This window comes from Alosa alosa, chromosome 22, assembly GCF_017589495.1.
Source record: "Alosa alosa isolate M-15738 ecotype Scorff River chromosome 22, AALO_Geno_1.1, whole genome shotgun sequence".
Classification (NCBI taxonomy): Eukaryota; Metazoa; Chordata; class Actinopteri; order Clupeiformes; family Clupeidae; genus Alosa; species Alosa alosa.
Window position 1 is genome coordinate 23,043,584 of NC_063210.1, and position 27,281 is coordinate 23,070,864.

General features: G+C 41.7%; 3 protein-coding genes and 1 long non-coding RNA gene across 4 annotated transcripts in view; 2 read left to right on the plus strand and 2 right to left on the minus strand.

Moving 5' to 3' along the window:
• The window catches only part of LOC125287844 (inactive all-trans-retinol 13,14-reductase-like), a gene marked incomplete in the record, with an annotated part of 10,452 nt that extends 8,384 nt beyond the window's left edge, over nucleotides 1-2,068 (plus strand). Inside the window, 3 exon segments of the mRNA XM_048233891.1 lie at nucleotides 289-455; nucleotides 1,205-1,364; nucleotides 1,583-2,068. Coding sequence (XP_048089848.1) covers nucleotides 289-455; nucleotides 1,205-1,364; nucleotides 1,583-1,743 — 488 coding nt within the window.
• Nucleotides 2,069-2,133: 65 nt separating this feature from the next.
• On the plus strand, nucleotides 2,134-3,607 carry LOC125287848. Its single transcript, XR_007192421.1, has 2 exons — nucleotides 2,134-3,129; nucleotides 3,231-3,607. It is a non-coding gene; the product is annotated as an uncharacterized LOC125287848 (long non-coding RNA).
• Nucleotides 3,608-5,408: 1,801 nt separating this feature from the next.
• LOC125287985 (inactive all-trans-retinol 13,14-reductase-like) lies at nucleotides 5,409-11,220 on the minus strand. Its single transcript, XM_048234075.1, has 11 exons — nucleotides 10,865-11,220; nucleotides 9,225-9,455; nucleotides 8,707-8,889; nucleotides 7,978-8,219; nucleotides 7,642-7,837; nucleotides 7,302-7,499; nucleotides 7,039-7,158; nucleotides 6,314-6,452; nucleotides 6,015-6,124; nucleotides 5,722-5,893; nucleotides 5,409-5,427 (listed from the first exon to the last, which is right to left on the minus strand). Exons 1-11 carry the CDS (start codon nucleotides 11,019-11,021, stop codon nucleotides 5,409-5,411), a joined length of 1,767 nt encoding a protein of 588 aa, XP_048090032.1. The 5' UTR covers nucleotides 11,022-11,220.
• A 5,261-nt stretch (nucleotides 11,221-16,481) lies between these two features.
• LOC125287843 (inactive all-trans-retinol 13,14-reductase-like) lies at nucleotides 16,482-25,980 on the minus strand. Its single transcript, XM_048233890.1, has 12 exons — nucleotides 25,682-25,980; nucleotides 20,736-20,966; nucleotides 20,217-20,399; nucleotides 19,502-19,743; nucleotides 19,186-19,381; nucleotides 18,846-19,043; nucleotides 18,603-18,722; nucleotides 18,373-18,511; nucleotides 18,035-18,144; nucleotides 17,721-17,887; nucleotides 17,310-17,469; nucleotides 16,482-17,163 (listed from the first exon to the last, which is right to left on the minus strand). The coding sequence occupies exons 1-12, from the start codon at nucleotides 25,836-25,838 to the stop codon at nucleotides 17,003-17,005; spliced, it is 2,064 nt and encodes a 687-aa protein (XP_048089847.1). The 5' UTR covers nucleotides 25,839-25,980; the 3' UTR covers nucleotides 16,482-17,002.
• Between the last annotated feature and the right edge of the window lie 1,301 nt (nucleotides 25,981-27,281).

A 27,281-nucleotide genomic window follows, 5' to 3' on the forward strand; every position in this document is an offset into this window, starting at 1 on the left:
ACTGTTGACATATGTGACAGTTTTGCGTGGAATTGCCCTAATGAGTCTTATTAATAAGGTGTTTTTTTAGAACACATGTGGGTGTTTGTGTAGGTGTGTGGGAGATGAATGGTATTTGTGAATGGCTGGATGGATATGATGTATATAGAATGTATAGAATGGCGTGCAACAACCCAGTAATTCAAAAATGTCTGCATGGCGCGCACATACGTGTTTTATACAGTCCATGGCACATACGCACACGCACACACACCTCTGAGGTGTTAACTTTGATGCTTACCTGGACAGGTAAAACCTGCATGACCATCCTGGCCATGGTGAACTACGAGTGGTTTGAGGAGTGGAAGGACACAACCGTCAGAAAGAGAGGAGACGACTACACAGAGTACAAGATGAGATTCGCCAACAACCTCTTTAACTGGGCCTGCGAGCATTTTCCCAAGCTAAAAGACAAGGTAAGCATTTCCCCAAGCTAAAGACAAGGTAAGCAGGCTATGTACATGGCAAATAGAGGGTCTTAAACAACTATAAACTAGAAAACAAAAATCAGCCACTATTGGTCAGCGAACATTGAAAGGAATTTCAACAATATTTGTTCTTTGATTCATTTATTTATTGTTTTTCCTTTAGCAGTCGCTAAGCGTCTTACATATGTCGATTATATACAGTAGCAAGGGCCATTGTTTCCTGAAGCAAAAGAGTGTTAAGTGCCTTGCTCAAGGGCGCAGTGGGGGAAGCCGGGAATTGAACCCACAACCTTTTGGGCTACTGTATGCTATCCCAGCTCTTTAGCCACACATACACAGGACCCTGGATCAGTTAATCTAGTAGTCTCTAGAATTAGTGTCCATCAGCAGTATTCTATCAGCACATACTAACTGCAATATGACAGAGTGACCTTGACCTCTCATGTCAGAGTGACCTTGACCTCTCATGTCTGTCTGTGTATGTGTGTCATGAGATCAGACACTTCAGGACAGATGGATACCTAATTAGAGGATAGAATATATTAAAAAGTGAACTCACCCCCCCTCACTTCAGACTGCATGCTTGTCAGCTGACTTGCACCATTTGAGATTAACTGAGCTACTACTAGTAATGACTAACTTTTTACCCTAATGGCATGATGTCCCCTTGCAGGGTTTCCAAGTTAAAATCACAACTATACATGCTGATGATTATTACTGTCTGTCCACCCTATTAGCTGGTGTACCAGGAGGTGTCCACCCCCCTGTCCAACGCACACTACCTAGGAGCACACCGGGGCGCCATGTACTCCTCCGAGCAAAACCTGGCACGCTACGACCCCATTTCCATGGCCAAGAACCGCTGTGACACACCCATTAAAAACCTTTACATCTCAGGTAAGTGTGAGTATGTGTGTCAGACGATTGTTCTGGCTGTGTATATGCAAGTGTCTGAGTATGCATGCAGAATCTCATTATGTCTGTACAGTACGGCTGTGTATTTGCATTGGTCTAATGCATGTATTTTCTCCCTCTCTTTTGTTCCCATGTCCCCACCTCCCTGTCTTTGTGTGTGTGTGTGTGTGTGGGTCTGTGTGTGTGTGTGTGTGTATCAGGTCAGGACGTGTTCAGCTGTGGTATTGCGGGGGCCCTGCACGGCGGGCTGATCTGTGCCTCCATAGTACTTGGTCACATCCTCTACGTCGACCTCTTGTTTATAAAGAAGAAACTTAAAAGGAACAGCGTTGTTCAGGCATTGCAAAAAATGTTTTGTTAGTCGTAATCGTAGTTGATAGCCTCTGGCCAAAAATCGATCCCAATGCCTTAATCAGTGCAGTGACAGGGACACTGTGCTGTAGAAGATGCCGTCCTTCGGATGAGACGTTGAACGGGGTCCTGACTCACTGTGGTCATTAAAGATCCCATGGCACTTATCACAGGGAGTAGGGGGTTCCCCACTGTCCTGACTAAATTCCCAACCTAGCTCATTTAGTCTGGCCCCCTAATCATCCCCCAGTGTCATTGGCTCATTCAATCTGGCCCCCTAATCATCCCCCAGTGTAATTGGCTCATTCATTCATTCCCTCACTCTCCGCCTCAAGCTGGTGTGTGGTGAGCGTTCTGGCACAAAATGCCAGGTGGGTGCTACACATGTGTTGGTGTTGGTTAGTGAGGTTCCCTCTTCCCTTTAAAGCGCTTTGGGTGCCTTGAAAAACGCTCTATAAATGCAATTTGTTGTTGTTGTTGTTGTTGTTGATGAAGGTGATAGTAGTTAACTTAGCATAGAATTATTGTATAGTCTTGTAGTCTAGTCTAGTAAGTCTAACACTAGATTTGACAAAAGACCCCTCTACACTACCAAGGGTAGTTACGGTAACTATAACGTCATGAGCATCCACTCTGACAAATAAAAGATAAGCCTCTCCAAAATATTCACATTCATGTTCATTAATGTGATGCCTAAGATCGTGGTGATGTTGGTGCCTAAAATATGATGGATTACTGTCTATGAGCAAGACCACTATTTAAAATTGTAGTTTCTAGTTATCATTATTTTTAGCAGCATGTTGGCAGTGTGGATATGTATTAATGACTTTGAGTGCTTAACTATTATCATTGTCATATTTTGTTTCATGCGGTTTAAATGGAAGGGACACTAATGGTTTTCCTATACCTTCTCATTTGCCCAAAAAGAAAAAAACATATTGTATTGTTGATACAATCTTTCCTTGTACATGACTTTGTGAAGTATTATACATGTAGCATTACAATTTGATTAGGGATTATCAGAAATGACAAAACTGTACCAGTTTTGTGAGTGTGTAAATGGCTGTAGCCAACACTAGGTTGTGGCAGGTGAGTTGGCTAAGTGAATTGGATGATGTTGAGGTTATCAGTGTCATTAAATACCTTGTTTGCTAAATGTGTTTTGCATGGCAATTTAGTGAAAACATTTGGGTCTGGGTCTGAAGGAAACTGAGAATATCTTCCACGAAGTGAACATTTCAATTCCATGTCATTAGGTCAACATTTCCTCTCAGATTGACTGGTTTATATGGGCTGTTAGTGATGCTATTTGTTGATATTTGAACCAAACACCAAACAAAACACACCAGACAGCAAGCTCACCGCTCCTTTCAGGGGGTGCAGGTTTAGGGTACAGGTCAAAGCAGAGCTGCCAACTCTCACACAATGAGAGTGAGATTCATTCATTTGACTGGCTCCACGCCCTCTTACACCAATCGAATGTGTGAGGGTTGGCAGCTCTTCGTTGATGTCCAGTGTGGGGAAATTTCCAGTTATTAGACTACACTTTAGCTGTTAAATGTCTACTCGGGTTGTTGTTGTCCAACATTACAAAGATGGTCATTACAAGGAGTTATTTTGCGTTTTCTCTTGTCCATGACCTCTGAAGTCAACCGCCTTAGGGAGTCTGGAGTAATAACAGCCTTCTTATAATTAACTTTATTTATCACGACAGCTCTTTTTTACTTTCATGTTATGTAATCCATCAAGAATACCCTGTTTAGTCCTATAAATAACGATAAGACTTGTTGCTCTTATGCTCGTCTAGGATGCTTGTGTGTTTGTAACCTATCTCCGGCATTGTGAATAAAGCTTTGTTCTCTGCCGTATGGTCAGCTTGCCTGTGTGTTAGTTTTTGCCTCTTTGTGGATTAATACTTAATTTTTACCACAACAGTTCAGGACTGGATGCAAAGACAATTCTCCCATCAAATTAAAGGCCCCCCCCCAAAATAAATAAATAAATAAATCAGTTAGAATGGCTTACAGTACCTATACAGCCTTGTGGTGTGGTGTGGTGAGGTGCGGAAAGCCTGGGGGAGACAGTGATGGATAAGGCTGAGGTTCAGGGTAATAGCCTCAGGGGAGATCACATGAGTGTCATAGACAACGAACGCAACACACCCTAAGGGTGCTTTGCACTAGTCTTGATTAACTTCACATATACAACAGAACCATGACAGCCATAATTGTGTCCATCATTTTTATTGATGTGCATTGCAATAACAGTGTCGATGAGTCATAATGTATAAATGTAAATTTCACAAAATATATACAGACAAATTCACACAGAATGTTGAAATACGTTGAGTCCTAAAACTGTCACTCATCCTTATATTCACACAATGGCTACATGTAACACCAGGTACTGCTTCACATCCAATCAAAGTGCTGCCACCACATTCATAAACCATCCGGCAATGCATTTGTGCTATGGAACATGAAAGAAGGTGTGTGGACATGATTATCCCTAAGGGACAATAAACACTCTATCCATCTATATATTCTCTCACAAGGGCAAACTTTTAGGTAATGCAATCTGCTCACAGTCCTCACACAATGCAATGTTATGCACCATTATGCACAATATTTACAAAAAGTTCAGGAATATACAAGTATATACAAAATAGAAGTAATGGATGAAGGTAAGAATATGTTTGAAAACAACAATATGGACAGAATTGCACAAAATATGGCATGCCTCCAAAACATGTGAAGGTAACACATCATGTCACATTTTGTGTAGTTTGTATCATCTACTGTAATAACAACACATTGCCACACATGTCTTGAGGTATTGACAGATGTCAGTTGCAGTGCCATCATTGAAAGGCCAGATTTTTATATTAAAGGTTAAAGATATTCACTAAGATGTCCTTACTCTGACAATCAGTCATAGTCAGCTAGGGGTGATGTGCCTCTCAGAGGCCAATATAAGATTTTACACAGTTGTTGAGTTATTGCACAAAAACCGCTTTACACTTACTTGACCTCAAAGGCTGCAAACACAAGGGGACATGCCAATAGAGGCCAAAAACCCTTATTGTCTTTATCGGCCATGCTGAGCAACAAGTAAGCGAAGTTTCAAAGATAAAACAAACAAAACAACTTGACAAACCCTACATAACTAAGCTGCGCTACTGCAACTGTCTAACTAAAAACAAAAAGAAAAAAGGAAATGATAAAGTACGAAAACCTCAATTAAAAAATCAATTTTTGTAAAGTGTGTAAAATGCTGCCCCCCTTCAGTTTAATCTTCATCATGAAGAGGTCGACGTAGAGGAGGTGGCCCAACACTGTGGAGGCACAGATCAGCCCGCCATGCAGGGCCCCTGCAATACCACAGCTGAACACGTCCTGACCTGAAACACACATAAATAGTTTAAAGCACCAATGCAAATACATAGAGATACAGACAAAGCAAGATTTTGCACACAGACACACACAGACAGATCCATTTTCATGAATACAGACAGACTCACAATGACATTCCCTTACCTGTGATGTAGAGGTTTTGACGGCGTGTCACAGCGGTTCTTGGCCATTAACACTGGGTCAAAGCGTTCTAGGGTGTGCTTTCGCCAGAGCACGGGCCCCCTGAATGCTCTCAGGTAGTGCTCATTGGAGAGTGGTGTGGCTATCTCCTGGTACACCACCTGAACGGGGTGACAGACAGAAACACAGAAATGGGAATGATAATTATTCTCTATGGTTGTGATGTTGACTAGGAAAAAAGTAGGATGAAAAGAAATGCCCAATATGAAGGATGATGAATTTACTGTATCTGTTCTATCTATTGTGTCCTCCAAGTGATCTATCATTAGAGCTCTTGTCTTGTTAAAAGTCATGTTAAAATTCCTTCCATAACTCGCTGAACCAAAATTTGTATTTTCAGTTTCCTACTTCATGGTTTGTAAAGACTGTGTACTTGCCATGCATCCCCTGCTCACCTTGTCTTTGATCTTAGGGAAATGCCTGCTCGCGAGGTCCAGTTAAAGAGGTGGTCAGCGAATCTGTTCTTGTACTCTGTGTAGTCATCTCCTCTCTTCCTAACCGTTGAGTCCTTCCACTCCTCGAACCACTCGTAGTTCACCATGGTCAGAACAGTCATACAGGATTTACCTACCAAGATAAGCAGGACAGTTAGCATCACAAGAATGTGGAAGCTTGTATTAGATGCAAATCAAATTTATTTCAGCAGTGGGTCCTTAATAATGGGTGAATATGATCTGGGCAGTCTCACCTGGGTGTCTGATCTGTGAGGAGGTGTCTTTGGCAGATGGGAAGGTGATGAACACCATGGGAACATTGTCAGGGGCCTCATCTTTGCTCATAACAAAGAATTTATCCATCCTGAGACAAAAAGTTCAATTTAGTTCAGGTCAATCTAGTTTTATTTTGTTAATTCTGGTCCAATTCCAGTTCTAATTCAATTCCAGTTCATTTTGTGACAAATTAAAGCTTAGTATTTTTCTGGTGGCTTCACTTTTGACAGTGTTTGAGAGTGTCCACACTTTTGCAAGCACTGGTCAAGGTACTCACGATATGTCTATGTCGTTTTCCTTGAAGAGCCATAAAGTGGTTGGCGTGATGTCGAGCTCTTCAGCAGTGGCATCGAAACCACAGAAGAGGAGCACGCAAGCTTTGCCAGGTTTCATCATTTGGGCACGCGTCTGGATATCTGCAGAAGATAAAAATCATCCCTGTTCACTTTGTTTCAAAAAAGAGATGTTTTTATTCAAGATTCACTTTGTTGTCCTACAATATATGAGGGGCAGTTGTGGCCCACTGGTTAGCACTCTGGACTTGCAACTGGAGGGTTGCCGGTTCGAGACCCGAACAGTGGGCCACGGCTGAAGTGCCCTTGAGCAAGGCACCTAACCCCTCACTGCTCCCCGAGCGCCGCTGTTAAAGCAGGCAGTTCACTGCGCCGGGATTAGTGTGTGCTTCACCTCACTGTGTGCTGTGTGTGTTATTATTAAGTGTGTACTTATATGTGGGAAATGTGTCTTGGACTGCCACTCATTCTGCAGTTGCGTGTCTACAGTATACAGAAATCTTCTAAATACAAACATGTGTATAACATGTACAACTAGTGGTCCATCCGACCTACTGGAAATCCAATTTTTTTGCCTTTCCTTGACATGTTTTTGTGTTAGAGTCAGTAATTGGTGTGGTACAATGTCAATAAGGAATAAATAATACTGAATGATGGTTGTGTCTATGGTCTTCCCTAGTTGTTTGTTGTGTAAGTTGACATGACTCACCATGTTTCATCTGAATCTGAGGAGGTAGCAAGTACTTGAAGGTGTTGAAGAGGCCACAGTTGGAGATCACGATGGGTGCTTTCACCTCCACTACCTCTTGGCCCTTCCTCACTGCCACACCTTGACATTCACATAAGATCATAAGAAAACATGTTAGATGAACAAATAATTGACTTTCAGTGAGTCATAAGAGAACAAGACACTAGAGAAAGCCCTGAGTGATCTATTTTAAAGTAGATCTTTCAATCCAGACCAGTACTCACCACAGGCAGCGCCATCTTTATCCAACAGGATTCGAGTGACCGGAGCTCTCACCAGCACTTCACTGCCATACTTGCGGATGGTGTTGCTGATGTGGTAGGGGATCTCACTGGCGCCCCCTCTAGGATAGTAGGCTCCACGCTTGTAGTGGTGGATGAGGAGGGCATTCATGAAGAGGCTACAGTCTCTAGGGCGATCACCTATGGGTGAAGGAGATAAGGAGGGAGAGATGAGATCAAAGGTTATTAGCCTTGAAGAGCCAAATGTGAAAATAACTATACGAAGATGATCTGCTGCTTCTGCTGACCATAGTAGAGTAGGAGATAACCTGGAGGAACTCACCAATGAAGAGGTAGTTGAACATGAGCTGGAGGTCCTTGTTATCGGTCAGCTGGTCAGCCCAGGTGGTGACACCAGTGGTGGCCAGACGGAAGACGGAAGAGCAGCGGTCAGCGATGCCGGACTTGAGAAAAAAGAGGGCCAGCCAGCGAGGGATGAGCTTCAGGAGGCCCAGGTAGAAGGTCTTCCTGGCAGAGACCTACAACAACAACAACAACAACTATAATAAGGAAAAACTTACATTGCTTCAATATTTGAAATAATTAAAATACTTTTTAAGTGCATTACAATCCAACTTCTCCTCCCTGACTGCAGGGGGCAGTGTCCTCCATGTCATACCTTCATGACTCTGAAGAACTCCTCAACAGCCTTGGTGTCATCTGGGAACTGCTTCTTCATGTTGGCCTCCATCTCGGTCTTCCCGCTGTAGTAGCTATACTCTCGGTGCTCCTCCCCCTGACCAATGTGGACGGTGTCAAAGTGCTGGGGCAGGGTCACAAATTCCAGCTGACCCTCGGTGATCTGGTCAAAGGCAATCCGCATCAGGCTGTTCTTATGCAGCTGACCGACGTAGTGCAGGCCTAAACACACACACACACACATAAACACACACACACACAAACACACACTTTAGTATGTCGTAAGAGCATAGAGAAAGAAGTGTGGAAAGAGTGTAGTACCCAAAGACAGCCAGAGGGTGGCAGCAGGTGACCTGATTGACTGACTAACCCACACTAGTGGAGGTGTGCCTAAAGGGGATTCCCTGCACTCTATCACAGGACTACCACCATCTCCTTTCAACTGGTGAGTGACCTTCTTCCTCTGATCATACACTGTTCCTATTTAATGAGTTGTTGAAATTAATTAATTATTCATTAAACTCATGACCATATCTGACTAGTGAGGAAGTTTAAGTGGCCACACACTACATGGTCGTACACGTGGATTGGACTATTGATTCTATAGCTGCAACCCCACTGGATGTTTAGGTGTTTAGCTATCCTTAATGTGTTCATATAGTGCATGTACAATTTAGATTAGCAACCCATTAGTAGTAGGCCTACTCACCAACATCAAATTCAAAGCCTTTCTCCGTGAAGGTGTGGCAGCATCCACCAGCATTGTCATGTTGCTCTAGAACCAGCACCCTCTTCCCCTTTTTGGCCATACAAGCAGCCGTAGTCAGGCCTCCGAGACCGCTGCCGATGATGATAGCATCCAGGTTCTCAGGGATTCTCTCCCTACTGAAACCTACACGGAGGGAGACACATGTGTAATTGCAGTTGGCCTTTACAGCCAGTTTGAGTCTCGCTATTTTTTTACAGCTGTGTATCAGAAAGCAATACAAGAAGGGAATTAATTGTCAGGAAGACCAAAACCTTGTCACAGCTACTTCACAATCTCTCTCTAACATAACACACGAGATAAACACAGTTCCAGTATTCAGTCACACAATAAACAAATTCATACAATCCCACACAATCATGCACTACCACAAACTACAAACATAAATATTCAGTAGACATATGGTTTTCAAATGGTAATTTAAACATAAATAGGACATTTTTGGGGATTTGACCTCTCACCTTTCTTCAGCACCTTGTTCCTCTTCTTCTGGTCCACTTCTAGTGGTTCTGTGGGCCGCAGTGACTCCAGAGAGAACGGGCTGGGCTTCAGAAACAGGTACCAGTAGGTTCCGCCAGCACAGGCCAAGGACCCAGACACCAGAAACAGCAGCAGCTTCATGATGAGGGTCAAGCTTCTGATCCAGAGACCCACATAGCAGACCAGTGACAGACAGCAGAAGCCTCCAATAGCTGAGAAAGAGATGAAGAACAGTTCAGAAAAAGAGGAACAGCTGTCAGATTTCATTTGACTTGCTGCAGTAAGCAAATAGAGAGGTTGAAGAAACAGCAGCGATGAGAATAAAAAAAGGTTTTCACTAAGAGACAGAATGTTAACGAGGATGTTTTTATCATGCTTTTCGCCAACTAGAGATTTGTGCTGTCGTATTTATTTATACAGCACCAATAACAGTGTCTAAAGCAGCTGAGGAATTGCAGTAAAAAGATTAAATATTGTCTCCCTCCCTCACTCCCTCAACAAATTCTCTGGAAACAAAACACAATTGGTCAATTATGCTTGTGTCATGTTTTCCAACATAAAATCAGGTTGTTACAGCAGTAAAAGTACAACCTTATAGTAAGTGACGGTAGGCTATCCTTAATGGTGATGAAAAAATCTACTGATGAGTAGTATGAAATAGAATATGAACTTTGGCCTTGTGCAGCTTTGTTTTCATCATACAGCAACTTTGCCTGGTAAGTCACAATCTTAATCCTACCCCCATGAACGGATTTGTGGGATTCCAGTAATCAGGTTATTTACTTAATCTGTCAGACCGGCCACATATGATTGTAAATTACAATAATAATTACATAATAATACATTGGCTAATATGGCTGTGGCGACCTATTACATTATATCATCCGCCTTATGGCTATTGGTGCTAGTCTGAGCCAGAAGGAAGATGAAAAAGGTGAAAATGTTTCTCTCTCTTTGTCTTTGTGTGTGCTTGCCTCTTGTGATTGCAGTTTACAGACTTACAGACAAACAGTAGTAGCCTGAGAACCAAACTGATAGGATTTGAATTGGCTCTAACTGATCGTCCTGGCAACTGGAACCACCATAATCCCAGGAACCAATCACAACTGCTTATCCAGTATGGGGCAAGCTTTATACAATTATAAACAGAGGAGCTTCTTTGAAGTACTTTTGTACACAACCAATGACAGTGCTGATGGTGTCAATATTAAATGACACATACATGTATTTCCTTTGAAAATGAACAACTGCGTTTAAAACCTTTGTTGACAATAAAGAGGTTTTACCAGTACTTCCAAAGGAGTTTAATGCACCAGCCGAAGTTTAAGTTTTAATGCTTGTTACGGTCCTTGGAAATTGAAAATGAACTATGCACAAAACAACAGTGCTTTATTCTGTGATTTACTAAAAGACAGTAAGGCCCGTACGGTTTGTACGCTATACTAACGACTATGTGCATTAACTTGAATCTCGTCTTTTTTCAGGAAGGCCTGTGAAAAGCTAGTCACTGCTAGTCAACCCTTCTCGAGATAAAGACATGAGTTTTTCTTTTTCTCTCTCATTCCCTCTCTGTCATGACACATAATGTGCAGTTGCAGATATAAACGTATGGGTCACTCACCTTTCAGCAGCAGCCTGTTCCTCTTCTCCTGGTCCGGTTCTAGTGACTCTTTGGGCCGTAGTGACTCCAGAGAGAACAGGCTCGGCTTCCCAAAGAGGTACCAGTAGGTTCCCCCGGCACAGGCCAAGGACCACGCCACAAACATCAGCAGCCACATGATGAGATTCAAGCCTCTGGTCCAGAGATCCACACAACACAGAAGACCAGTGACAAGCAGTGAAAGCTTCTAAGAGCTGAGAGAGAGAGATAGAGAGAGTGCGAGAGAGAGAAAGAGAGAGATGCTGCAAAGTTCAGCAAAGAGGGTTTACTGTTGAATAGCAGTGAGGAAAAGTACTGCTAGCTTCATTAGTATTGCTTCTCTGCCTTCCTGTCTGAGAGAGACTGACAGTGGGTGCCTTTTATACCAACCTCATCCACTCTGGGTCGTGTGGGAGGGGCTTGTGCACTCACATTATTTGATACAGCACCAGAACCAACAAACAATGACCAGTGTAGAACATTGATCAGGTCAGATTAGCTAAATAATCTGGGGGGGTCAGACATTAGTCCTCTTAGTCATGAGCCAGTCTTGACCCCATAGAACGCCATGTGGCAGACCTCTGGTTCACAGTGTGATGATGTTGTTTGGTCATATTGCATGACACCCAACAGGCTTGCAGTTCCAGAAGGTCAGGTGACAAAACAGTTATATAATGACAAAGTAGGCTATGTTCCACCTGCCCTCCGAAGAAACCAAAAACTGCAAGAGCTCTTTTCCAAAAAGCTATGAATTCATTTTTGAAAACATTAATGAGATATGTTATTTAATTGTGTAATAATAACAATAAAAATAATACATTTTATGTAAAGGCGCCTTTCTTGGTACTCAAGGACACCATACAGGGATACATTAACATACATTTAAAAAGCAGCAGAAAATAATAATATAAAATACAAACAATATTTCAGGTAATATCAATAAAAGTGCAGTTGTGGTGTTTTGATTGAGTAAAGATAAATCAAATAATCATAGCCCAATTAAAGTTCCAGTGAAATAACTTGGAAAACAAAATTATATATTATATATATATGGTTGCTGAGTGACATTCGAATGAGTCGACGGTCATATTCAAAATTAAGAGACCACTGCAAATTTGAATATGTACCATCAACTCATTCAAATGTCACTCCGCAACCATATCACATCATACCACATCATAAAAATGTGCAGTGATCTCGTAATTGTTTCTAGAGCTGTATATAGTAATCAGCATTACATCTGTTGAGTCTTTGGAAGAACATTTGCTGATGCAGAATTATGATCTAGGCCACTAGACTGTAAGACTAAAGTAGATGCCAACAAACTGCAGAAGTAGGCCATGTCATGGACCAAAAGGACAAAAGACTTGGTTGTTCTTATTGCCTTAGCACTATCCTTCCTTTGCACCAGTAACTCAGTTGGAAACAGTTGTACAGACGGTGAGAACGCACTGACCCATACCCTAAATGAGGCTGAGTGGCTTACATCTGGTGATATCCAGAGTACCGATACTTGACATCTACTGCAGCTTATATTGGGCTGTGTGTGGCACCCCATCATTATGCTTTCTGTGAACTCTTTGTCCAAAAGACCTTCACGCTTACTGACCTTATTGTTATCTTTACTATTTTAATTAATGTTGGCTTACCAACTTATAATAACCGATTACTGTTAATTTTAACCAGGTTCATGTAAGATTCATATCCTGTAAGTCCCTTTGGACAAAAGTGTCTGCTAAATGCTAAATAACCATAACCGATGCTAAATAACCATAACTATACAAGGATACAAGGAAGTTTATTGTCACATGCATATAGTTACTGGAAGTAAGAAATGCAGTGAAATTATGTCTGGTGTCAGCCTATTTGTGCATTTATGATATACACTGAGCCTAAATTCTTCCAATGAAATGCTTTAATGACTTAGTTATGCTATTGTGTGCATATATGTTTATATACACCAGGCGTTGCAGGTCATGTGTAATGCATTTGGCAGTCAGTGTCTGGAGAACTTTTATTATGTAATACTTTTATTGACCAGCAGGTGTCCTTAGCCTTCCACATCAGCCTGAAAAGTGAAGCGTGATGACTTGACTATGATTTACTTTCAACAGGCTATATATTACTGTAATTCATTTACTGTAACATCACAAATTCAAATTATGCTGTTAAATGTTCAGACAGACCGCAGAGGTCGAAAACACCCAATATCACCTTTTTGGAACCATTGTTTTGGCCTGTGCCAGTTTGCTTACTGTAACAGCTGAAGCTGCTATAGACACCAAAAAGACTGATATAATGTTTTTGTGGAGCCGGTAGTAGATAGATAAATAGATAGATAGATAGATATATCTAGATATATAAGTATAATTATGGGGACAAAATGGAAAAAAATGTAAACATAGTAATATAAGAATTATAGCAGCAGTGCAAGGATAGCTTTGCAGTAATATGGTATCAGCCATTGGTCAAGTATGATGTGATGTTAGACCACAGCAACATATGGGCTAATATAGCCAGTAAACAGTATAGACAGTGTAAGCATTAACACAGTGGGCTAGTGGACAGTCAGTGTACAGTCAGAGGTCACGGAAGTGTAAGTATAGAGGGAGGTGTGGAGGCAGATAGACTGCAGAGAAGTTGAACTCTCCTCTTCCTTTAAGTGAAGCATTGAAGAGTTGTGTGGCCCTGGGGACAAATGATTTCCTCAGTCTGTCAGTTGTGCATGGCAGTGAGCGTAGTCTCCAACTGGTCAAGCTCTTCTGCTTTATGATAGTGTTGTGGTGTGGAGTGTATGAGTCATTGTCCAAGATGTTGATTAGTTTGTTCAGGGTCCTTTTGTCTGATGTTGAAGTGATGCACTCCAGTTCAGCTCCCACAACAGAGCCAGCTTTCCTTACTAGCCTGTCTAGTCACCCAGCATCCCTCTTCTTAGTGCTTCCTCCCCAGCATACCACAGCATAGAAGAGGACACTGGCAACAACAGACTGGTAAAACATCCAGAGGAGCTTGCTGCAGATGTTGAAGGACCGCAGCCTCCTCAGGAAGTACAGCCTGCTCTGCTCTTTCTTGTAGAGTGCTTCAATGTTGACTGACCTGTCCAGTTTATTGTCCAGATGTATCCCAAGATACTCAAGTGTTTACCACCTCCACATTGACTCCCTCAATGGTGACTGGCCTGTGGAGCTCCAGTGCTGCTGATCACGGTGTCGGAGAGGCAGTTCTTCAGTCTGACGAACTGTGGCCGCTCTGTCAGGTAATCTGTAATCCAGGATACCAAGTCAAGTCAAGTCAAGTCAAGTTTATTTATATAGCACATTTCATACACAGAGGTCATTCAATGTGCCAGGTGAGCATCCACACCCATCTGCAGGAGTTTTTCACCCAGTCTGAGGGGTTGGATGGTGTTAAAAGCACCGGAGAAGTCAAAGAACATGATTCTCACAGCACTTTTCCCCTTGTCTAGGTGAGAATGTGTCCTGTGTAGGAGATATGTGATGGCATCATCCATGGCCACTTTCTCCTGGTATGCAAACTGTAGCGGGTCTAGTGCATGGCGTACTTGTGGTCTGAGTATCCCCAAAACCAGTCACTCCATGGTCTTCATCACGTATGATGTTAGAGCGACTGGCCTGAAGTCATTGAGCTCACTTGGGTGTGGCTTCTTGGGGACGGGGGATGAGACATGATGTGATGTGATGTGACATGATGTGATGTAATAGGGCCTAAAACAGACTGCACGCCAATGCATTTTGAGCAAATTTTGTGTTTCAAATATTCTGAGCTTCAATGCAATGTTTTCCATTAGTGAAAACGCACACACCGCCATTCTTTCTGTTAGTTAGTGTTGCAATCTGAGCCCACGCCAGAGCTATCCGGGGTAGCGGCTGAGTTGTGGTCTATCTGTGAGCCATGTTATGGATCGGCAAATTGGACATTGTTGTTAAGAAATGTAAGTAGCCTAGGCTAAGAGTGGCATTGAAACACAGTAATATTTCATCATTGTCAAATAGTCCTGATGAGAGCAGTATCAGGGATAAGCTAGTGATCACATCATGATAAATCCCAGACTGCTAGTCACACGTATGCTACTCTCATCTTCTCTGGTCTATTTAAGCCTAGCCTACTGCAACCATGCTACAATCCTTCACATGTATTTCAGTAACTTCCCGTGTATCACATGCATTCTGTATAAACCGCAACCCAGTGCTTTATGCAAATAAAATAAATATATAAATAAATGGTTGACCGTACCTGTGTATTTACCGTAGTTAATTAAGCATTACTTTTTAAAGTGTCAAAAAAAACAAAATTTCTCAGATACCATCCCTGGCAAGCTATCTGGCATGTATGAAACCACTCAGTTGGGTGTTGAGCCACAAGGTGCCTAACAGCCCGAGGAATCAGATGGAGTCAGATGGAGCATTCATCAGAGAATGAAGGAAAGACATCCCTACAGTATGTATTGGCCACCACCGTAGGCTATATTAACCTCATAGCTGAAGAAAAATTAATATATAAACCTTGGTTTAGGCCAGTGGTTCTCAAACAGAGACATGTCAGGTGGGGTGCGATGTACAAGAGGACATTTTTTTTTTTTGAGGTTATTTTTTAATAATGCCATTCTTTTTTGACACATCTGAGGTGTAGCCCTACTTGTTGCATAGTTCAGCAATACTTAATGACATAACGTGAGTGTGTTGACTGACTTAAGTCACAAACTCAAAACGTCACACGATAAAAAAAGATTATGAATGGGGAACTATCTGGTGTGTGGATCTCTTTTCCTCTTGTGAGACAATGGATGTATAAAACTGATTCATTTTAAATTAATAAACACTAAAACATGACAACCATAAATATTGTGTCCACATCATTTTAATGGAGTACATTGTACTAGCAAAAACAAAATGATAACCTCTTTATCATGAAAACTCATGAAAAAATAATATATACATAAATTCCACAAAATGCACAAATTATGCATGACATTATGACTGACACATGCAGGACAACACATTACAATTATGCATAACACGAATTATGTCTGAAAACCTCTTTTGCACTAGATGACTAAAAGCCATGTGCAACACCAGGTACTGCATGCATCACACTCGATTCAAAGTTCAGACATCCCATCCAAACAATTTTGCTCATAAAAACAAACTACAGTTAATACAAAAAAAATCCACAAACAGTCTGCTCTCAGTGCAAATGGTGTCATTATTCACCTTATTCCGTGCGCAAACATGGGGGCGCTAGCTTTGCCCACATTGTCTCCAAACTTCCGATTGAGCAGTACATCCATTGCGATACATTGAGATAGCAGAGCTCTATCGAGATGACTGGCATCATATATTATGGGTCATCCTAAAGTTAGGAACGTTTATTTAGGATTTTGGTGACTTAAGACATTTCTGTTATACAGGTTTCCTATCTGAAGTTAGGAAAAAACTGACTTTGGAGTGGCTGTTCTGTAAGTTAGCCTCTCTATCCCTTCTTCTGCCGTTATTATCTAACAATGAAGCGACCCGGAAGTTTTTTAAAAAAAAAATGGGCGGGTCTGACTAAGGTGAATACAACACTCCTATTACACACCAGTATGCAGCACATTGAGTTGACAAGGACTTAACAAATATGCAAGTAGGTATCCAAGGTAGGAATATTATGTGAAGACACAAATATATTTGACAACAATTCTAAACGTCAACATTTACAGCAGACATGGACATGTCCTATCTCAATAATAAGTTCAAATATATTCGCAGGCGGTGATCATCTGGATCCGACCTTTTGAGGTGTGTAATTTACAGCGCCCCCTATGGATGGAATTGAACATCTAAAGCCTGTGATTGTGAATTGTATCAACTTCTGTGTAGTTTGTACCTTCATCAAAAGATATTGGCACAAGCATGTCTTTGCATACTGAAATGAGTTAGTTGCAGTGTCTTCTGCGTGCAAAGGTTCACAAAATTTGATGTGCGTCCATGAAAGTGTACCTGTGGACAAGTGGCCAAGGAATCACCGAACAAAAATCGGTTGAAATGGACTTTGCCAAAAGCTGTATGACCAAGCTACGTTATTGCTAGCTGTGGTCATAATAAAACAGAAAGATTTCGATTAGAAAAATAATTTCTGCAAAGTGCGTAAAATGCTGCCCCCCTTCAGTTTAATCTTCATCATAAAGAGGTCGACGTAGAGGAGGTGGCCCAACACTGTGGAGGCACAGATCAGCCCGCCATGCAGGGCCCCTGCAATACCACAGCTGAACACGTCCTGACCTGAAACACACATAAATAGTTTAAAGCACCAATGCAAATACATAGAGATACAGACAAAGCAAGATTTTGCACACAGACACACACACTTACATACAGACAGATCCAATTACGTGAATACAGACAGACTCACAATGACACTCCCTTACCTGTGATGTAGAGGTTTTTGACGGGCGTGTCACAGCGGTTCTTGGCCATTAACACTGGGTCAAAGCGTTCTAGGGTGTGCTCGCCAGAGTACGGGGCCCCCCTGAATGCTCTCAGGTAGTGCTCATTGGAGAGTGGTGTGGCTATCTCCTGGTACACCACCTGAAGGGGGTGACAGACAGAAACACAGAAATGTGAATGATAATTATTCTCTATGGTTGTGATGTTGACCTGCAAAAACAGCCTTAGAAGGCAGTGTAACATTCAGAAAGGAAGTGAAGATTAGTGAATTTACTCTGTTTATATTTTCCATTCTCCAATATAGTACTCATATATCATTGGAACTCAAATTCAGTTAGTAGATTTATTCATTCCTGAATAAAAGTAACAAAAAAAGTCCTTCCACAACTTACCTTGTCTTTAATCTTAGGGAAATGCTCGCAGGCCCAGTTAAAGAGGTGGTCAGCGAATCTGTTCTTGTACTCTGTGTAGTCGTCTCCTCTCCTCCTTACTGTCCCGTCCTTCCACTCCTCAAACCACTCGTAGTTCACCATGGTCAGGACAGTCATGCAGGATTTGCCTACCAAGGTAAGCATGAAAATTAGCATAACAAGTATGTGTAAGCTTTCATGAAATGCAAAAAAATCGGCCTTATACTACGTCTATAATAAGGTTGATAAAAGGGACCCAAATGATTCTGAGATGTGTGTGTTGCATACAGTCTCACCTGGGTGTCTGATTTTAGAGGCAGGGTCTTTGGCAGATGGGAAGGTGATGAACACCATGGGAACATTGTCAGGGGCCTCATCTTTGCTCATAGCAAAGAATTTATCCATCCTGAGACATAAAATCCAATTCAGTTCTGTCCAATTTAATTTAATTCCAGCCTGTATCATTAAATTGTATTAAAGGCATTATATAAGTCATAATATATGGACAAATATACCCTTAATATGTTGCCTAAATTGGCTAATTTTGGGGATATATTAGTTCCTTCTTGTAGCTCCACTTCTGACATGAGTGTACTCTATCCATTCTTTTCTAATCACTGGTCAAGGTACTCACGATTTGTCTATGTCGTTCTCCTTGAAGAGCCATAAAGTGGTTGGCGTGATGTCGAGCTCTTCAGCAGTGGCATCGAAACCACAGAAAAGGAGCACGCAAGCTTTGCCAGGTTTCATCATTTGGGCACGCGTCTGGATATCTGCAAAAAAAATAATTCATTCATGTTCACTTCGATTCAAAAAAGAGAATGTACATTTATTAGATATTTATGATTCACTGTTTTAAATTACCATGTTTTATGTGAATCTGAGGTGGCAGCAAGTACTTGAAGGTGTTGAAGAGTCCACAGTTGGAGATCACGATGGGGGCTTTCACCTCCACTTCCTCTTGGCCTTTCCTCACCGCCACACCTGGCCAATCACATATTACAAAACATGTGTGATGACACAAGAGAACAAGACACAAGAGAAAGCCAAGCCCTGAGTGATCTATTCTAAACTAGAGGGGCCATCTCAATCCAGACCAGTACTCACCACAGGCAGCGGCATCTTTATCCAACAGGATTCGAGTGACCGGAGCTCTCACCAGCACTTCACCGCCATACTTGCGGATGGTGTTGCTGATGTGGTAGGGGATCTCACTGGCGCCCCCTCTAGGATAGTAGGCTCCACGCTTGTAGTGGTGGATGAGGAGGGCATTCATGAAGAGGCTACAGTCTCTAGGGCGATCACCTATGGGTGAAGGAGAGAAGGAGGGAGAGATGAGATCAAAGGTTATTAGCCTTGAAGAGCCAAATGTGAAAATAACTATACGAAGATGATCTGCTGCTTCTGCTGACCATAGTAGAGTAGGAGATAACCTGGAGGAACTCACCAATGAAGAGGTAGTTGAACATGAGCTGGAGGTCCTTGTTATTGGTCAGCTGATCAGCCCAGGTGGTGACGCCGGTGGTGGCCAGACGAAAGACGGAGGAGCAGCGGTCAGCGATGCCGGACTTGAGAAAGAAGAGGGCCAGCCAGCGAGGGATGAGCTTCAGGAGGCCCAGGTAGTGGGTCTTCCTGGCAGAGACCTATAACAACAAGAACAACAACAAAGAATGAGGTACTAAAACCATCAGTATTGACAAATGTATGCCATATACCATACTTCCCCTGTCTGACTGCAGGGGGCAGTGTCCTCCATGTCATACCTTCATGACTCTGAAGAACTCCTCAACAGCCTTGGTGTCATCTGGGAACTGCTTCTTCATGTTGGCCTCCATCTCGGTCTTCCCAGTATAGAAGCTATACTCACGGTGCTCCTCTCCCTGACCAATGTGGATATTGTCAAAGTGCTGGGGCAGGGTCACAAATTCCAGCTGACCCTCGGTGATCTGGTCAAAGGCAATTCGCATCAGGCTGTTCTCATGCAGCTGACCAACGTAGTGCAGGCCTACACACATATAAAAACACACACACACACACACACACACACATATGACTTTATTGCAGGAGCACAGAGAAACAATGGTGTTGAATTTGTAGCACCTAAGGACAGCTGGTAGCAGCAGGTGACCAGAATGGCTAACTACACCACACCAGTGAAGACTTGCATGTAAAGTAGATTTTCTTCCTAGAAAACTACCCCAAGGACTGCCCCATCTCCTCTAGTGAGTTTTTTTTCCCTGTCTACACACTGTTTCTGTGAGTTATACATTTCATATTCAACTTAGTGTCATGACCATATGAGTGTTGTGGCATTGAGTCCAAATGGCAACACTACATGCTCATGTGTTGATACATATGAATTGGACTGATTATCTTTTAGAAGAAAGGCACAGGATGTTTAGGAGTTTAGCTACGTATTTGGTGTTCATATAGTGAGAATACAATTTAGATCAGCAACCCAGTAGTAGGCCTACTCACCAACATCAAATTCAAAGCCTTTCTCCGTGAAGGTGTGGCAGCATCCACCAGCATTGTCATGTTGCTCTAGAACCAGCACCCTCTTCCCCTTTTTGGCCATACAAGCAGCCGTAGTCAGGCCTCCGAGACCGCTGCCGATGATGATGGCATCCAGGTTCTCAGGGATTCTCTCCCTACTGAAACCTACACGGAGGGAGACACATGAGCAATTGCAGTTGGCCTTGCAGATGTCTGACATTATAATGATAAATGGTACGAGTCCACACCAGCCTGGCTCTCGCCATTTGCTGCTGTGCTTTCTGATATGAGAAAGCAATACAAAAAGGAAAGAAATGGTCAGGAAGACCAAAACCTCATCAGAGAGAAAGATGCAGATCCAGCATCCAGTCACACAAAGAAACACAAACACAATTGCACACTAGCACACCACAAACATACTCAGTAAACATGTTTAAGGTTTTGTTTTCAAATGGCAACATTCAACATAAATGGGAAGCTAATAGGGATTTGACCTCTCACCTTTCTTCAGCACCTTGTTCCTCTTCTTCTGGTCCACTTCTAGTGGTTCTGTGGGCCGCAGTGACTCCAGAGAGAACGGGCTGGGCTTCAGAAACAGGTACCAGTAGGTTCCCCCAGCACAGGCCAAGGACCCAGACACCAGAAACAGCAGCAGCTTCATGATGAGGGTCAAGCTTCTGATCCAGAGACCCACATAGCAGACCAGTGACACACAGCAGAAGCCTCCAAGAGCTGAGAAAGAGATAAAGAACAGTTCAGAAAAAGGATATGTACAGTTTGTTTCATTTCCATTTACAACAATAAGCAATATACAGTGATTCTCTAAGAGAGACTTTTTAATCTATTGTATGAATTTATAACAGATTTAATAATACTGTCTCAAAACAGCTGAGGGACTGCTGTCAAAACTCATCTGTCATAGTATGTATGGACAAGATAAGATGGGTGCTGCTAAAATGACTCAAAGTCAATCACTGGCGTCAAACTCCCTGGAATCTCAGCAAACAAATGGATGTGATGAGCATGAGGAGATAGCACCTATCAAAGCTGCTGAGAGGATATCAGAAAGGAAGGGTCATGTTGTAACACCAGTACCAATACCCCTCCCCACCTCCGTCGTCTCCTTGTCACCACAAAGACACAACAACATGGAATACACTACTGGAATACATGCTGAAAGCGGAGCATCTGCAACAAACTTCCCAGAACCTCAGCAGCCAGATGGAGACTCTGGATCAATTTTCTACCCCAACCTCCTTGATTTCCCATCACCACCCACACCCAATCACGTCCCCACCCAATCAAACTCCCCAGGCCACACAAACCCTCCTAATCTCCCATCCCCATCCCCACCCCTTCATCCCACCACCCACTCAAACTCCACAGGATCCCCTGAATACCCATCACCATCCCCACCCAAGCACATGATGTTCCCTGCAAGAATGGAGAGACTGCTACCAGTAGCCATGCAGAGTTTTACTAGCCCAAGATCATTAGCACCAAAGAAGCGAAGGGCACCTCCACCCCCTCGCCCTCCCCCTCCCCGTTTAGAAGGATCTCTTAAGCAGCAGCAACCTCTTAGTTCATTTTCTCAGCCGGCATATAGCATGGAATGTGCAGTGGAAAATACAGATGGCAGCAGCAGGGGACAATTATATGATGACTGTATTGCATGATATTCTCAGGGTCCCTGCAATATAAATGGTACTGACAGTAGTTTTGAGAACATGCCGGGACCCAGTAAGCCCATGACATTCTCTATTCCTGTATTGACAAGAAATAGAACACAAATGCATCGAGCTTATAGGGTAAACCAGTCCAATCTCCTACCCGTACCACATCAACCTCAGATTTCCCCCATGGATCATATTTCCCCAACACTTAAACTAACAAAACTAGCACTCCTAAATATCAGATCTCTTTCAAACAAATCATTCTTAATTCATGATCTAATTTGCACACACAACCTTGATTTTTTACTTTTAACTGAGACATGGTTAGATCAAGCAAAAGTGCTGCTACTCTCATCGAATCAGCTCCCCAAACTTCAGTTTTTTGAGTGCTACCAGAGCAAATAAAAGAGGTGGGGGATAGCCACAATTTTCAAGACGCGTCTTTTCAGTGCAATCAGTCGTCATTCGGTGACTTTACTTCATTTGAATATCTGTGTGCATGCATTAAGTCTTCTCCTCAGATTTTATTACTGACAATTTACAGGCCTCCAAAACATTCAGCTAAAGTTTTTCTTGAAGAGCGAGGTGAACTGCTATCAGTTGTTTGCATAGAGTATGACTGTCTTATTAAATCAGGGGATCTAAACTTGCATGTGGATAATCCTGAAAACAATTATGCCAAGGAATTCATTGCACTAATCGATACTTTCTCCCTAACACAGCATGTACAGGGGCCAACACACTCTCTCGGCCATACCCTCGACCTTGTTATCACAAAGGGTCTCGATGTCTCTACAGCTGTTAAAGACCTGGCCTTATCTGATCATTTTTGCGTGTTCTTTGATGTGTCTATGTCCCCACACACTCAAAACACAGCTATGATGGTAAAAAGGAGAATCATAAATGATCAGACAAGTGCTCTCTTTGAGCAAGCACTTTCACTAAAGTCAAGTCAACTGTCAGACTCTGAAGACTTATTTGATCACTTTAATGCAAAAATGGCAAACATTATGGATGACATTGCTCCATTACAATTCAAGAAAGTTAAGGACAAACAGAAAGCACCATGGAGGCAAAATCCAGCAGTTAAACTTCTAAAAAGAGAGTGTAGGAAGACTGAAAGAAAATGGCGTAAATACAAACTTCAGATCCATTATGAAATCCATAAAGAGATGCTCCGCACATATAACTCTGAAATATGCAAAGCAAGACAGTCTTTCTTTTCTAACATTATCAATAGAAGTTCAAATAACACTCGTATTCTATTTTCAACTGTTGATAAGTTAACAAATCCCCCCCCCTCACAATTAGCCTGAACTTCTCTCAACTAATAAATGCAATGAGTTTTCATCTTTTTTTAAAGGTAAAATTGACAAAATCAGACTCAACATATCTGCTCAATTACAAATTCAACAACCTGAACTTCCAGCAACAAACAGAGGGAAACTAAACTTGATGTCAGAGTTCAGCTTGATAGACTACTGAAACACTGAAAAAAACGGTACAGAATCTCAGCCCTTCCACATGTGTCTTAGACACTCTGCCTACCAATTTCTTCAAAACTGTTTTTCACCTCATAGCGGCGGATGTCCTTCAAATTGTAAATGTATCATTGCTGTCTGGCACTTTTCCTAAGTCACTGAAAACAGCTGTTGTAAAGCCACTTCTCAAGAAGAATAACCTGGATGTCTCCATGCTAAGCAATTACAGGCCCATATCCAATCTACCTTTTATTGGCAAAATTATTGAAAAAGTAGTCTTTAATCAATTAACCACCTTCCTAACATCAAATGGGTATTTTGATTACTTTCAGTCTGGTTTTCGGGCAAATCACAGCACTGAAACAGCTCTCATTAAAGTTTCCAATGACATACGCCTCAAAACAGATTCAGGTAAAACATCAGTCCTAGTGCTACTGGACCTTAGTGCAGCATTTGACACTGTTGATCACAATATTTTACTACACAGACTAGAACACTGGGTTGGATTTACAGGCATAGTTATCAGCTGGCTAAAATCATATCTACAAGAAAGGAGCTTTCCTTGTTGCCATCGGAAACTGTACCTCAACACCAACGTCCTTGACCTGTGGTGTTCCCCAGGGGTCGATCTTGGGGCCACTATTATTCAACCTCTATATGCTCCCACTTGGACAAATCATTCAAAATAATTTGATTTCATATCATAGCTATGCAGATGACACACAAATTTACTTAGCTCTATCACCAAACAACTATGGTCCTCTTGAATCTATGTGTCAGTGTATAGAACAAATCAACACCTGGATGTCTCAAAATTTTCTTCAGCTGAACAAAGAAAAAACTGAAGTAATTATATTTGGTAAAAATGAGGAAAGACTTAGGGTTGCCACTCTCCTTGACACAAAAGGGTTGAAGGCAAAGGATACTGTTAAAAACCTTGGTGTATTAATTGACAGTGATCTAAATTTCAACAGCCACATGAAAGCGATAACTAAATCAGCTTTTTACCACCTCAAAAATATTGTCAAACTCAGAGGGCTGATGTCAAAACATGACTTAGAAAAACTCATTCATGCATTTATCGCCAGCAGGGTTGATTACGGCAATGGACTGTTCACAGGCCTTCCTAAAAAGACTATTAAACAGCTTCAGGTGATACAAAATGCAGCAGCTAGGACTCTAACAAAAACTAAAAGAACTGACCACATTACTCCAATTCTTAAGTCCTTGCACTGGCTTCCAGTAAGTCACAGAATTGACTTTAAAGCACTATTGCTTGTTTATAAATCAGTAAATGGAGCAGGACCTAAATACTTGTCAGACATGCTTCAGCAGTACACACCTTCTCGTCCTCTCAGGTCCCAGGTGAAAAACCTGCTAGTAAAACCTACAGTTAGAACTAAACATGGTGAAGCAGCTTTTAGCTGCTATGCGGCTCAGCTGTGGAACCAACTTTCGGATGACATTAAAAAGGCCCCAACTGTAGCCAGTTTTAAATCTAGACTTAAGACCAAACTGTTCTCAGGCGCTTTCTGCTAACTGTGCCGAAGTTACAAATTCTGAATCTGCCTCGATAATTATTCTACTTTGTCTTTTATTACTTTTTTTTACTACTTTTGCCTTTGTTTTTGCTTACTAATTATTCTTTATTTTTAAATGATTTTACCTTGTGTTTTATGTTTTCTTTTTATTATGATCTTTAACTTTAACTATTCTTTGACTATATTGCCCTTCTATGCTTTTATTTGTTATTATCGTTTGGTTTTGTTTATGTAAAGCACATTGAATGACCTCTGTGTATGAAATGTGCTATATAAATAAACTTGACTTGACTTGACTTGACTTGTATGCAAATTGCAGCCAACTTACTATGAATGTATCCAAGGGTTCTAATTTTAATGCTGGGCAAAGTGTGAAGTTTAAAGTCTAACTAAGCTTACTTAATAACTATAAACAATGAGCACAAACAGCAGTGGGAAACCTAAAAGCTGTTTTTGTGCAAAGATGTATGCAATTTCAAATGACCACCAGTAATCAGATTAGTAAATTATCCGGTGGAGCACGCAGTATGACTATAATCAGTGTAAAACTACATAACAGCACAAAGGCTCATTTGCCTATTGCTCTCTATTACAGTATGTCCTTTACCTTATGTCAGTTCTTTTCATTATTTAAGACTTACTACAACTGCATCAACTACAACCTGAGGCTGGTGCAACAACTTAATGTAGCTGTTCTTCTCAACGTACAACTTTTAATGGCACAAATGTAGCGTATTATACGGGTCGCTCACCTTTCTTCAGCAGCTTGGTCCTCTTCTCCTGGTCTAGTTCTAGTGGATCATTGAGCCATAGCAACTCCAGAGAGAACAGGCTCGGCTTCCCAAACAGGTACCAGTAGGTTCCCCCGGCACAGGCCAAGGACCACGCCACAAACATCAGCAGCCACATGATGAGAGTCAAGCCTCTGGTCCAGAGATCCACACAGAAGACCAGTGACAAGCAGCTGAAGCTTCCAGGAGCCAAGGGAGAGATGCTGCAGAGTTCAGAAAGGAGGACTTTCTTCCTGATGAGGTTTAAATGGCCACCACAATAGACTAGTTAATACTGTAGGTTGAGGAAATAACAGTGATAGCAAGTATTTGAGCGTCTGAGAGACTGACACTCAGTGCAGGTCTTTTATATCAACCTTACACGCTCTGGGTGCTGTGGGAGAGGCTTGAGCTGCCGTATTACTTTATACAGCACAAGATCCAGCTAACACTGTATTCATAAGATGATTTGTGTGGAATTCCAAATGGCAGTGGGGCAGTGATCAAATCAGATTAGCTAAATAATCTGTCTGGCTGGTAATTTGCCCTCATAGTCACAACAAGAACAGGACAATTAACATAATCCAAAAATTGGAAGAAATCGACAACACTGCTAAAAGAGGATAAAAAAGGAACTCACAGAAGTGGAAGAAATCTGCTAAAAGAGGATCACAAAAACTCACAGAAGTGGGACATGTTCCACTTTCTGAAGGAACAAAAGACATGTTTGACCTGGTTGTTCTTCCCCCTATTTAGCACAGTCCTTCGTTTACTCTGGTAATAGTTGAAAACTGCTGTAATGTAGGTTAGTAGGCCTTACTCGCTATGAGGCTTTCCACAGCTGAGCAACTGAGACATGGTCTTATAGTAGTGGGAATTAACCTCAAAACAGTCCGGAATCATTATGAATAGAGCACCAAAACTTTTTGATTTATTTTGGACATTCAAGATGGCTGACAAAAAACACTGGAATAACCATAAAATTACATATATTTGGCACATGCCCTATGGTGCCATTATGTTTTTGAAATGTAATACACTACTTCAAGAGGAAAACCACAAACCACAAAGGTTTTGTAATCAGACATAGGAAGTCCTTGGTGTTAACCTGTCAATCAAACTGTGGGCAGTTCGGAGGGAAACAAATGACATAATTCGGGATGGTTACAAGGAAACATAATGGAGTTATTTTTTGTCCATGTAGAGTAAGAAGAAGGATGACCTGTCATCATCAGTGGTGAACCGTGGGTTTTGTGGCTGGGCAATTAAGATACAGGTCGATCAAAACAAATGGACTTTGTCTCCTGATGTTTACCAACCTGCACATCAAACTAGGCTCATTTTATGCCATTTATGTAATGTCTTTCTGGAACACCAAACGTTAACATTATTATTTACCTTTGTAAAGTAATTAAAATGACATTAATGGTAAAATAATCATATACATGCATGTATAAAGATGTAGAAAAGCTTTTGTCATTGTTTAAATGTTTTTTTTTCATGTAATGAAATTAGCTTTTTTCTTTTTGTTGCCTCAGGGCAACATTAAGGGGTCCTTTTTGGTTACACTTTACTTGACAAT